This window comes from Oncorhynchus tshawytscha, linkage group LG19 (genome assembly GCF_018296145.1).
Source record: "Oncorhynchus tshawytscha isolate Ot180627B linkage group LG19, Otsh_v2.0, whole genome shotgun sequence".
Lineage (NCBI taxonomy): Eukaryota > Metazoa > Chordata > Actinopteri > Salmoniformes > Salmonidae > Oncorhynchus > Oncorhynchus tshawytscha.
Genome location: NC_056447.1, coordinates 45235963 through 45248363, shown reverse-complemented (window position 1 = coordinate 45248363; position 12401 = coordinate 45235963). Strand labels below are relative to the sequence as shown.

Here is a 12401-nt window from a genome sequence, read left to right as displayed (position 1 = left end):
GCCCTTTTTTTTATTCAAATGACCAGTCATTCAGGAAGTTGTGCAGAAATGTCGCACTGTGAGTCATTTCACTGCTGCTTGAAGTATCAGACTAACTCACGTCTTCCCCCATAATTCCACTTAAAATGCAGGCCATGCACAGCATCCAAGTGGCATTTCGCCCTTTCAAGTCTGATAGACGTCAGGATGTGACGTTCTTCAGCCTTGGTGACAGTTCACAGCGATGCCTGTGTCTTTGATGGAAGACATTTGGAGATGTCTCAGACATAGATTGAGGGTCTCAGACTGGGAGGGAATGGGAAGAGTGAGGTGGAGGTAGCCTGCCTATCACAACGATCTGCTCATAATGGGCAGGCAGTTAGAACAAAGCAGCAGCACCCCGGCCTCGGCTCCTGTCTCCCAACGCTCTTTCATTTCCTGTCCCACAGGAAATTGCCTCAGTCAGCCGATAGGTTATTGCCCACAACTATGATTTATTTATCTGTCATCTCCCTGGGTTTTCATTAAAGAAGAGGCTCAGGCTGCTTTGTGTTGACTGACAGGTGCTTACTCACCTATCTGTAAACATTGGGGTTGATAATGACTGAACGGCAGAAAGAGTCTGAATATTCAGAATGGACAGCACAATTTGTTGGGAAGCCAAACACACCCAGTCTCATCAGTTTCTGTGTGAGGATACACAATATTAGTTCATCCAATTGTCACCATAGCTCATGTAAATTGTATATGTACATGAGAATTTTGTCCATACATTCACCGTCCATGATTGTCTCCATGATGTCATTTCCAGGGCTATGATGGAAGACCACATCTTATTGGATGGGGACAACAGATGTTAAACAGTGTCTGAAGTACTCCATTCTCTTTTTCCTTTGATCGAATGCCAATCATGGTTTTGTAGATCAGGTTTAAAGTACAGTAGGCCAATACCAGAAGAGGCTGGTGGTAGGAGCTATAGAAGGACAGGCTCATTGTAATGGCTAGAATGGCAGACATGAAATGGTATCAGGACCACAATGGAAGTACATCCCAGATTTACTGCTGGTGTCCTTAACAAAGAAGGAGAGCTGTTCTACGAGTGATCTAATAAAAAGTCAACAAAAGTCTATAGAGGGGCCGTTACTGCATCAATGCCCGCTACAATAGGGTGCCCTGGAGGTTTTGTAACATTGTATAATTTCGGCAAGTATAAAAAGTGGCAATTTTAGGGTGTTGAATAGATAAAAAGTTGTGTTCTTTTTTGGTTATCTGACCAGAACTTAAATACCCAACTTGGACAGGAAAGATTGTGTTCTGAAATTGGGCAGTGGGGTCACTTCTGTGTTTCTGTCTGTGACACTCATTTACATAAACAGTCCTATCCATGAGTACAACCGACACACCCTTATCAGCAGGGTGGGTAAGGACTGACATATCGGATTGTAAATCAAGCAAAGCTTGTTTTTCATCCTTAGGTAAATTATGAAAAGATATTTACTCCTGTATGTTCTTAAGGAGATGAACAACATATTTTCAACAAGTCTGCAATATGTCTCAATAGAGTGACTGCGATTGGATGGAGGTACAAAATAACTTGTACTTCTAAAAGGAGTCGGAGTATGTGCAGGTGAGCAACCTACATGTTCAGTAGAAATATCACGATTAGGGGAGCTAAAGTATTCCCTTAAACGGATGTTTCTAAAAACTTAAACATGTCTACCTTAACATCAACATTTTTGCACTGGTTTGTAGGCACAAAAGATAACCCTTTATTAAGCAAGAAGATATGGGCAGGGCTCAATATCTTTGATAAATTAAAAACACTCAGTCCCGTATCCTCCATGATTTAACAATGGAAATACGTCCCAGACTTGGTGTGTTATCCTCCATGATTTAACAATGGAAATAAGTCCCAGACTTGGTGTGTTATCCTCCATGATTTAACAATGGAAATAAGTCCCAGACTTGGTGTGTTATCCTCCATGATTTAACAATGGAAATAAGTCCCAGACTTGGTGTGTTATCCTCCATGATTTAACAATGGAAATACGTCCCAGACTTGGTGTGTTATCCTCCATGATTTAACAATGGAAATAAGTCCCAGACTTGGTGTGTTATCCTCCATGATTTAACAATGGAAATAAGTCCCAGACTTGGTGTGTTATCCTCCATGATTTAACAATGGAAATACGTCCCAGACTTGGTGTGTTATCCTCCATGATTTAACAATGGAAATACGTCCCAGACTTGGTGTGTTATCCTCCATGATTTAACAATGGAAATACGTCCCAGACTTGGTGTGTTATCCTCCATGATTTAACAATGGAAATACGTCCCAGATTTGGTGTGTTATCCTCCATGATTTAACAATGGAAATACGTCCCAGACTTGGTGTGTTATCCTCCATGATTTAACAATGGAAATACGTCCCAGACTTGGTGTGTTATCCTCCATGATTTAACAATGGAAATAAGTCCCAGACTTGGTGTGTTATCCTCCATGATTTAACAATGGAAATAAGTCCCAGACTTGGTGTGTTATCCTCCATGATTTAACAATGGAAATAAGTCCCAGACTTGGTGTGTTATCCTCCATGATTTAACAATGGAAATAAGTCCCAGACTTGGTGTGTTATCCTCCATGATTTAACAATGGAAATAAGTCCCAGACTTGGTGTGTTATCCTCCATGATTTAACAATGGAAATACGTCCCAGACTTGGTGTGTTATCCTCCATGATTTAACAATGGAAATAAGTCCCAGACTTGGTGTGTTATCCTCCATGATTTAACAATGGAAATAAGTCCCAGACTTGGTGTGTTATCCTCCATGATTTAACAATGGAAATACGTCCCAGACTTGGTGTGTTATCCTCCATGATTTAACAATGGAAATACGTCCCAGACTTGGTGTGTTATCCTCCATGATTTAACAATGGAAATAAGTCCCAGACTTGGTGTGTTATCCTCCATGATTTAACAATGGAAATAAGTCCCAGACTTGGTGTGTTATCCTCCATGATTTAACAATGGAAATACGTCCCAGACTTGGTGTGTTATCCTCCATGATTTAACAATGGAAATAAGTCCCAGACTTGGTGTGTTATCCTCCATGATTTAACAACGGAAATAAGTCCCAGACTTGGTGTGTTATCCTCCATGATTTAACAATGGAAATAAGTCCCAGACTTGGTGTGTTATCCTCCATGATTTAACAATGGAAATAAGTCCCAGACTTGGTGTGTTATCCTCCATGATTTAACAATGGAAATACGTCCCAGACTTGGTGTGTTATCCTCCATGATTTAACAATGGAAATACGTCCCAGACTTGGTGTGTTATCCTCCATGATTTAACAATGGAAATACGTCCCAGACTTGGTGTGTTATCCTCCATGATTTAACAATGGAAATACGTCCCAGATTTGGTGTGTTATCCTCCATGATGTTACTCATGTGCATGTATGGCTTTTTCAAGTTTGATGTGTGCTTGTTTTTTAAAAAGGTCAAATTAATAAACTAAAACAAAAACTAAAAACAAATGGAAACCACGTTTGACTGTTCCATTTATTCCATCCCTGCCATAACAATAAGCCCGTCCTCCTATAGCGCCTCCCACCAGCCTCCTCTGGCCAATACAATTATGATATACAATCTGATATGTCACTTAAATTGAGGATTCCTATGTATGGTCTGGCTCCTCTCTCTGGTGTGAATGAGTGTATATTGAGAGTCCCTCTATTATGTTACCATATTTGACTAGTGGATTTGCATTCAGAAAGGTGGATTAATACAGTGAACGCCATAGGCTGCATTTAGAGACTCACATCTCCCTCACTAGCTTTAAGCACCAGCTGTCAGAGCAGTTTACAGATCACTGCACCTGTACATAGCCCATCTGTAAACAGCCCATCTATCTACCTACCTCATCTCCATACTGGTATTTATTTATTTTGCTCCTTTGCACCCCAGTATCTCTACCTGCACATTCATCTTCTGCCGATCTACCATTCCAGTGTTTAATTGCTATATTGTAATTACTTCGCCACCATGGCCTATTTATTTCCTTATCTTACCTCATTTGCATTCACTGTATATAGACTTTTTGTTTTCTTTTGTTCTACTGTATTATTGACTGTATGTTTTGTTTATTCCATGTGTAACTCTGTGTTGTTGTATGTGTCGAATTGCTATACTTTATCTTGGCCAGGTCGCAGTTGCAAATGAGAACTGTTCTCAACTAGCCTACCTAGTTAAATTAAAGGTTAAATAAAATTTAAAAAATACAATAAAATTTATACATAGGCTGCATTTATAATCTTTTTTTTCACTAATTGGTCTTTTGACCAATCACATCAGATATTTTCCCGAGCTGATCTTATTGGTCAGATTAATGGGTTCACCATAAAATGTATTTCCTAATGTATTCCCATGGAGTTTCCTGCCTCTCCAAATAAAGGGAAGAGATGGCTCTTCACATGCACCCCTGCCTGGTCTATATGCATGTCAACAGCAGAGAGAGGGAGGGGATGCCTTACCCCCTCTGCCTCCATCACACTATTTAAAGGAGCTTCAGTGGTGCTGGCTGGCAGAAGACGAGCCTAGTGTAGCTCAGTGGAGGAGGAGGAGGCAGTAGTAGTAGTAGTAGTAGCTATTGTAGAGAGTAGAGACAGGGTAGTACTGTAATAGTAATTATAGTAGACACCAAATAGGAACTCTGGATCCGGAACATCCTCTCCAGTGCATTGGGAGGTAACGCGTGACTCTCCATTTGAATGTTTAGTAGAAATCAAATATTGAAAACATACTGTGATGTTTGGGTCTACAAAGAGACCGTCATCAACCTTCAACTTGAATTTGATCAGAACATTCTCTCCATGCAGGCAGCCCATGGTGATGGCGTCGTCCCAGCTGAGGAAGCGGGGCGGCGGCCCGGAGAAGAGGGGTGGCCCAGAACCAGTGCCAAGAATGCAGCCTGCCATGATGATGTTCTCCAGTAAGTACTGGTCCCGGCGGGGGCTCTCTCTGGACTCGGCCATGTTCGACCAGCAGAAACAACACCATACCGGGGGACAGATGGTAAGTGAAAGACTGCATGGAATGAGATCTAGTGTCCTCTGCAATGGACGGGTTGGATGGTTTGTTAGTTGACTGGTTGGTCGGTTGGTTGATTCATTAATTTAACTGTCTGCAATACATGGATGGCTTGAAGAATGGGTTGATTGATTGGTTGGTTGAGGTTTGAGGCTCTCCTGATAACTGCATAAACTGCATGTTCTATTTGGTGCACACCATTTTATTTATTTTTCCACTGGACTGTGTATTGCTATGGACTTTCTTTTCTGTGTGAAGCACACTTCATCAGTTTTCTAGGCAACCATATCTTAGTGTCCATCACAGGGGGAGGAAATCCTCTTTCTCATGACATGTTCTTATGGCTAGCTAGCTCATCTCTCTGGTCATGTCAAAGATAAGAAGGCATGTTAGTAGAACGGATGGTTTAAGGCACTGAGTGAGACTATTGATTGAAATACTCAGGCTGGTTTTAATGTGGCCTACACTTGTTTGGTAATCAACATTCTATCTTCATGCATCAATCACCTATCAGATCTTGTATGTGCTGTGTTGACTTGTTTATTGTGTATTAATAATTGTGTTAACAGGTGGACATGTGCTGGTGTAGCGACGGTGGTTCAGTGACCTCCGCTCGCATGATGAGTAACCTTGCCTGAGACCCGAAGACTGTTTCTGTCTGAGCTTATGCCTAGCTAGGGTTTAGCTCAGTGGGTAATCCTGTTTGAACCTGATCAGTCACATTGGGTTACATCTGGTCATCTGTATCAACATGTCTGTGTCACTTTCTGTTCCCTGTCCGACAGTCGCGCCGGCCCTCCTTCTGTCCAATAGATGAGAACCCAACCGACAAAGAGATCAGGGAGAGCAGGGAGTCGGGGAAGACGGCTGTTGTTTTCTCTCTGAAGAACGAGGTTGGCTGCCTGGTCAAAGCCCTACGCCTTTTTCAGGTGAGTATCTACTGTCCTGCTCCACCCCATCTGCCCTAACGACATTCTCTCCTCTCCTCATTGTCTATTCTCTGCTCTTCCAGGAGAAGCATGTGAACCTGGCTCATATTGAGTCGCGGATGTCCAAGCGCATCGCTACAGAGGTGGAGATCTACGCCGACTGCAGCTGCAGCAAGAAGGAGTTTAATGAGCTGCTGGAGCACCTCAAAGACCACGTCAATATCATCTCCTTCAACACACCCCAAAACCAGTGGTCTACAGAAGCAGGTATGACCCAGGAGTTTTGTTGTAGGCTTTCAGTTTGATAGTTTTTCCAGGACATATTCAGGACATAAGCCACAGCTTATTAAGGTCTCAGTTCAACATTCGCATCTGTATGGGCATATGTGGAATACTGAGTGACTTACAGCAAGAACATGAAGACATTTAGCTTTTGTTCATGGTTCAGAGTGAATGTACACATCTTATCCATATCATCTTATGTTCTGTTTGTTGTCTCATCTTGTAGGAGTATAAATGTATCTGAATGGAGATCTGTGAGTACTGAGTGACTTTTAACCAGACAAAATGTGCTTTTGTTGACCATTTCTTCTTTGTACAATTTAGTGCTAGTGAAAACTATTTTGACATTTTATTGAATGAGTGTTCATCAATGACTACTTGCTGTATGTGAAATTCTCAGAGTAGGTAGTGCTTCAGTTGAATGTGTGTAATGCTTTACCCTGTGTATATATGATGTGTGTGTAATGCTTTATCCTATGTATATATGCCTATGTATATATGATGTGTGTGTGTGTGTGTGTGTGTAATGCTTTATCTTGTGTATACATGATGTGTGTGTGTGTAATGCTTTGTCCTATGTATACATGATGTGTGTGTGTGTGTGTGTGTGCTTTATCCTGTGTATACATGATGTGTGTGTGTGTAATGCTTTATCCTGCGTATTCATGATGTGTGTGTGTGTGATGCTTGATCCTGTGTATACATGATGTGTGTGTGTTATGCTTTATCCTGTGTATAAATGATGTGTGTGTGTGTGTTATGCTTTATCCTGTGTACACTAACGTTCAAAAGTTTAGGGTCACTTGGAAATGTCCTTGTTTTGAAAGAAAAGCACATTTTTTGTCCATTAAAATAACATCATATTGATCAGAAATACAGTGGAGACATTGTTAATGTTGTAAATGACAGACCCTCAAAACACCAGTCTCAACATCAACAGTGAAGAGGTGACTCCGGGATTGTGGCCTTCTTGGCAGAGTTAAAAAGAAAAAGCCATATCTCAGACTGGCCAATAAAAATAAAATATTAAGATGGGCAAAAGAACACAGACACTGGACAGAGGAACTCTGCCTAGAAGGCCAGCATCCCCGGGAGTCGCCTCTTCACTGTTGACATTGAGACTGGTGTTTTGCAGGTACTATTTAATGAAGCTGTCAGTTGAAGACTTGTGAGGTGTCTGTTTCTCAAACTAGACACTCTAATGTACTTGTCCTCTTGCTCAGTTGTGCACCGGGGCCTCCCACTCCTCTTTCTATTCTGGTTAGGGCCAGTTTGTGCTGTTCTGTGAAGAGAGTAGTACACAGCGTTGTACAAGATCTTCAGTTTCTTGCCAATTTCTCATATGGAATAGCCTTAATTTCTCAGAACAAGAATAGACTGACGAGTTTCAGAAGAAAGTTATATGTTTCTGGCCATTTTGAGCCTGTAATCGAACCCACAAATGCTGATGCTCCAGATACTCAACTAGTCTAAAGAAGGCCAGTTTTATTGCTTCTTTAATCAGGACAACAGTTTTCAGCTGTGCTAACATAATTGCAAAAGGGTTTTATAATGATCAATTAGCCTTTTAAAATGATACAGTTGGATTAGCTAACACAACGTGCCATTGGAACACAGGAGTGATGGTTGCTGATAATGGCCTCTGCACGCCTATGTAGATATTCCATTAAAAATCAGCCGTTTCCAGCTACAATAGTCATTTACAACATTAACAATGTCTACACTGTATTTCCGATCAATTTGATGTTATTTTAATGGACAAAAAAATGTGCTTTACTTTCAAAAAACAAGGACATTTCTAAGTGACCCCAAACTTTTGAATGGTAGTGTATATATGATGTGTGTGTGTAATGCTTAATTTTGCATATATATGATGTGTTTGCATCCTTAGATGGGGAGGAAGTTCCTTGGTTCCCCCAGAAGATTGCAGAGCTCGACCAGTGTTCTCACAGAGTGCTGATGTATGGATCAGAGCTTGATGCAGATCACCCAGTAAGTTAGTGTGTTCACTGCTTGGCCGGGTCTTCATCGCACAATTAGAATTGTCTCTCAACTGAATGACCAAAGGAAGTAAATAAGACTTAGATACATAGTGTTTTAATATACACTGAGTGTACAAAGCATTAAGACCTGCTCTTTCCATGACATAGACTGACCAGGCAAATCCAGGTGAAAGCTGTGATCCCTTATTGATGTCACTTGTTAAATCCACTTCAATCAGTGTAGATGAAGGAGAGGAGACAGGTTAATTAAAGAAGGATTGTTAAGCCTTCAGAAATGAAGACATGGATTGTGTATGTGTGCCATGAATGGGCCAGACAAAAGTTTTAAGTGGTGCCTTTGAACGGGGTGTGATAGTAGGCGTGTGTCAAGAACTGCAACACTGGACCATCAAGGATGGTCCACCATCCAAAGGACATCCAGCCAACTTGACACAATTATGGGGAAGCAGTGGAGTCAACATGGGCCGGCATCCCTGTGGAACGCTTTTGACAACTTGTAGAGTCCATGCTCCTACGAATTGAGGCTGTTAGGTGTCATTAGGTGTTCCTAATGTTTGGTATACTCAGTGTACAACTAGTGATCATAATTCCATGATTATATATATAAAAATATGTGTATATTTGTGCTGATAATACTCAAGGAATTCACAGGAACTACAGTATATCACCACTGTTGGCTGGTTGACTTGACAGATAACTCTGTGTGATCCTGTTCCTTATCTAACTTCTGGTCCCCTGCTCTGACTCCAGGGCTTCAAAGATAACGTATACCGCCAGAGGAGGAAGTACTTTGTGGAAATGGCCATGAATTACAAATAGTATGAGTAGTCTCTTCTCTTCTCTTTCTTTACTGTGGAAACACTCTGATAACCTGTTATTATCTTACACTAATACTGTTATACTAATTGCAGTGTTAGCACACTATTTAGTTGGTATTACAATGTAAATACAGATAACAAATAACAGCTCAGTGTGCATATGATATAATAAAAGAGTGTAATATAAGTGTGGTTATATCCTTATCTGCATCCACCTACATTCCCCAGTGGCCAGCCTATCCCCCACATCAAGTACACCCCAGAGGAGGTGAGGACCTGGGGTGTGGTGTACAGGGAGCTCACCAAGCTCTACCCCACACACGCCTGTAGAGAGTACCTGAAGAACCTCCCCCTGCTCACTAAGCATTGTGGGTATCGGGAGGACAACATCCCCCAACTGGAGGACGTGTCCCTGTTCTTGAAAGGTATAGGCTGATGAATACCTCTAACAACCCTGATGACCGTAACAGCACATTGTTGTCACCATTATCAGTGTACAGTAGAACCATAACACATTCACTCATAACAGCAAGACTGAATCAGCCTCAGATAGTTTGGTAACACGTTCATCCTCACTAACATTGTCAGTCTCACCTGTGTAACCTCAGGCTGACCCTAAAAAAACACATCTGTCATTGAAACTTCAGGTCCAAAGAAGAAGACATTTCCTTCCTTCAAAGTTCCCTAAAGGCATTGGCCATAATTATAATCATATATTGATCCTGTTGTTTGTGTGTGACTGTTTCAGAGACGTCTGGGTTCACGGTGAGGCCTGTGGCAGGATACCTGTCTCCTCGGGACTTCCTGGCCGGTCTGGCTTACCGGGTGTTTAACTGCACTCAATATGTCCGGCACAGCACTGACCCGCTCTACACACCCGAACCGTGAGTACATCATCACCAGAGGTATAACATATTTCGAGTTTCACAGCACTTGGCATCGCATTACTTGTTCAAACTGAAGCACTCATCATCAAAGTAAAATAAATGATTGTATGACTATTCGAGAGGGAGAGAGAGATGGATAACGATAACAGGAGAGAAAGAGAGAGGGGATAACGATAATGTGGAGATGAGTCTGTAGCATATTCTTAGTTTCGATAGATGCCGTTTGCATTTCAATAGCCCATATCTAATGATATCAGAATATTATCTGATATCTGGATACAGGGACACGTGTCATGAGCTGCTCGGTCATGTTCCGCTCCTGGCCGACCCCAAGTTCGCCCAGTTCTCCCAGGAGATAGGCCTGGCATCTCTAGGGGCATCTGACGAGGACGTACAGAAACTAGCCACCGTGAGTACAACACCCTGATAATGTACCTAATGCAGGGTGATTTGTAAAAAATAATACAAAAATAAGCGTGATTTGGATTTTGTTACTTTGGTATTTTTTTAAAAATAAAGGCTTACTGACTGTTTCGTTCTATGCTGTTGACAGTGTTATTTTTTCACCATTGAGTTCGGCTTGTGCAAACAAGACGGCCAGCTGAGGGCCTATGGTGCAGGTTTGCTGTCATCTATTGGAGAGCTGAAGGTAAAGCGCAAACACACACACACACACACACACACACACACACACACACCACAGTGACAGGCTGATTATTTCCTCACAGCATGCCCTGTCTGACAAAGCCTCAGTGAAGATGTTTGACCCTGGCACCACCTGCTACCAGGAGTGCCTCATCACAACCTTCCAGGAGGTCTACTTTGTCTCTGACAGCTTTGAAGAAGCCAAAGAGAAGATGAGGTAAAACTAAGGGCAACCCAATGGCTTAATGGATAACAGTTTATTTTTAAGGATTGGGGCAGTGCCACTCCTCTCACAATTATTTGTTTGAAACCCATTTTGCAGCAGTATATGTGTTCTGGAGGCAGCGACTTAAACCGCTAGGTCAGACCATCCTAGGACATGAAGGTTGTGTGTTTGATTCCCACATGGGCCACATATACTGAATATGAGAGTCTAGGAATCAGGACAAAGTTATTCAAATTGCTGCTAAAAACTGCATGCTCTGATTTAGTAGGTTACATGCTGACGAGACAGGAGTCCACTGGTTTAGTAGGTTACATGCTGACGAGACAGGAGTCCACTAGTTTAGTAGTTTACATGCTGACAATACAGGAGTCCACTGGTTTAGTAGGTTACATGCTGACAATACAGGAGTCCACTGGTTTAGTAGGTTACATGCTGACAAGACAGGAGTCCACTGGTTTAGTAGGTTACATGCTGACAAGACAGGAGTCCACTGGAGTAACTCTTCTTTGCAGTTAGGTATATTCCTTCTACCAACAGGGAGTTTGCCAAAACGATCAAGAGGCCATTCTCAGTGTACTACAACCCCTACACCCAGAGCATAGACCTGCTGAAGGACACCAGGAGCATCGAGAATGTGGTGCAGGACCTTCGCAGTGACCTCACCACCGTGTGTGATGCCCTGGGCAAGATGAACACATACCTGGGAATATAGCAGTTGTGTATCTTGGGCATACTTATCTTGGAAATATGTTACTTATCTTGTTGAATATAACATCTTTGTGGAAATGAAACAGACATGACCTGTACAGTGCACAGATATCTCTTAAAATAAAAATAGATAAAATAGTAAGTTACACTTAAAACATAAATAACATGTTTGAAGTGACATGAAAAATAAATCAGATCTATTTTCCACTCAGAGTTTATTGTATAGAGCAGGGGTATTCAACTCTGACCCTACGAGGTCCTAAGGCTGCTGGTTTTCTGTTCTACCTGATAATTACACCCTTCTAAATCAGTCCCTGATTAGAGGGGAACAAATAAAAAAATGCAGTGGAACTGGCTTCACGTTCAGAGTTGAGTTTAAGAGGGATAGAGTATAATACAGAAAATAATATATGGATATGTTATACTTGAAATATATAGTATTTGAAATTGTTGGGGGAAATTCAGAGATATTTTTTGACTTATTCTGTACAGTGCATCAAATGTGAAGAATACCACAGGATATTCATAAGTATTGCATTGTTATGCAGTCTAAATGTGTCGCAAACATGTCAAATGTAACTCGGCTGCCATTTGCTTTGAAATAAAGAAATGTCCCAAATGTAATTCAAATACAATACAAACATTAGGAAAAGAGAATCACTATTCTAATATTTTTAATGTCAGGCTTCCTTGGCCTTAATGTTGTAAGTATATGTATACATGTTATGCTAGGACTGGAATGGTTTATTCTCTCTGATGAGGTAACTGATGTAATGTTCCATTTGGAATCTCTGTGTTTTGCTTTCATGTATCGTTCTACTATACTGTTTTCA

General features: G+C 41.4%; 1 protein-coding gene across 1 annotated transcript; it reads left to right on the top strand.

The window, feature by feature from the left end:
* Positions 1 to 4601: 4601 nt before the first annotated feature.
* tph2 (tryptophan hydroxylase 2 (tryptophan 5-monooxygenase)) lies at positions 4602 to 12398 on the top strand. Its single transcript, XM_024380044.1, has 12 exons — positions 4602 to 4728; positions 4860 to 5055; positions 5856 to 5999; positions 6083 to 6266; positions 8173 to 8273; positions 9035 to 9102; positions 9331 to 9527; positions 9851 to 9986; positions 10272 to 10398; positions 10543 to 10638; positions 10718 to 10851; positions 11398 to 12398. Exons 2-12 carry the CDS (start codon positions 4867 to 4869, stop codon positions 11570 to 11572), a joined length of 1551 nt encoding a protein of 516 aa, XP_024235812.1. The 5' UTR covers positions 4602 to 4728; positions 4860 to 4866; the 3' UTR covers positions 11573 to 12398.
* The last annotated feature ends 3 nt before the right edge of the window (positions 12399 to 12401 follow it).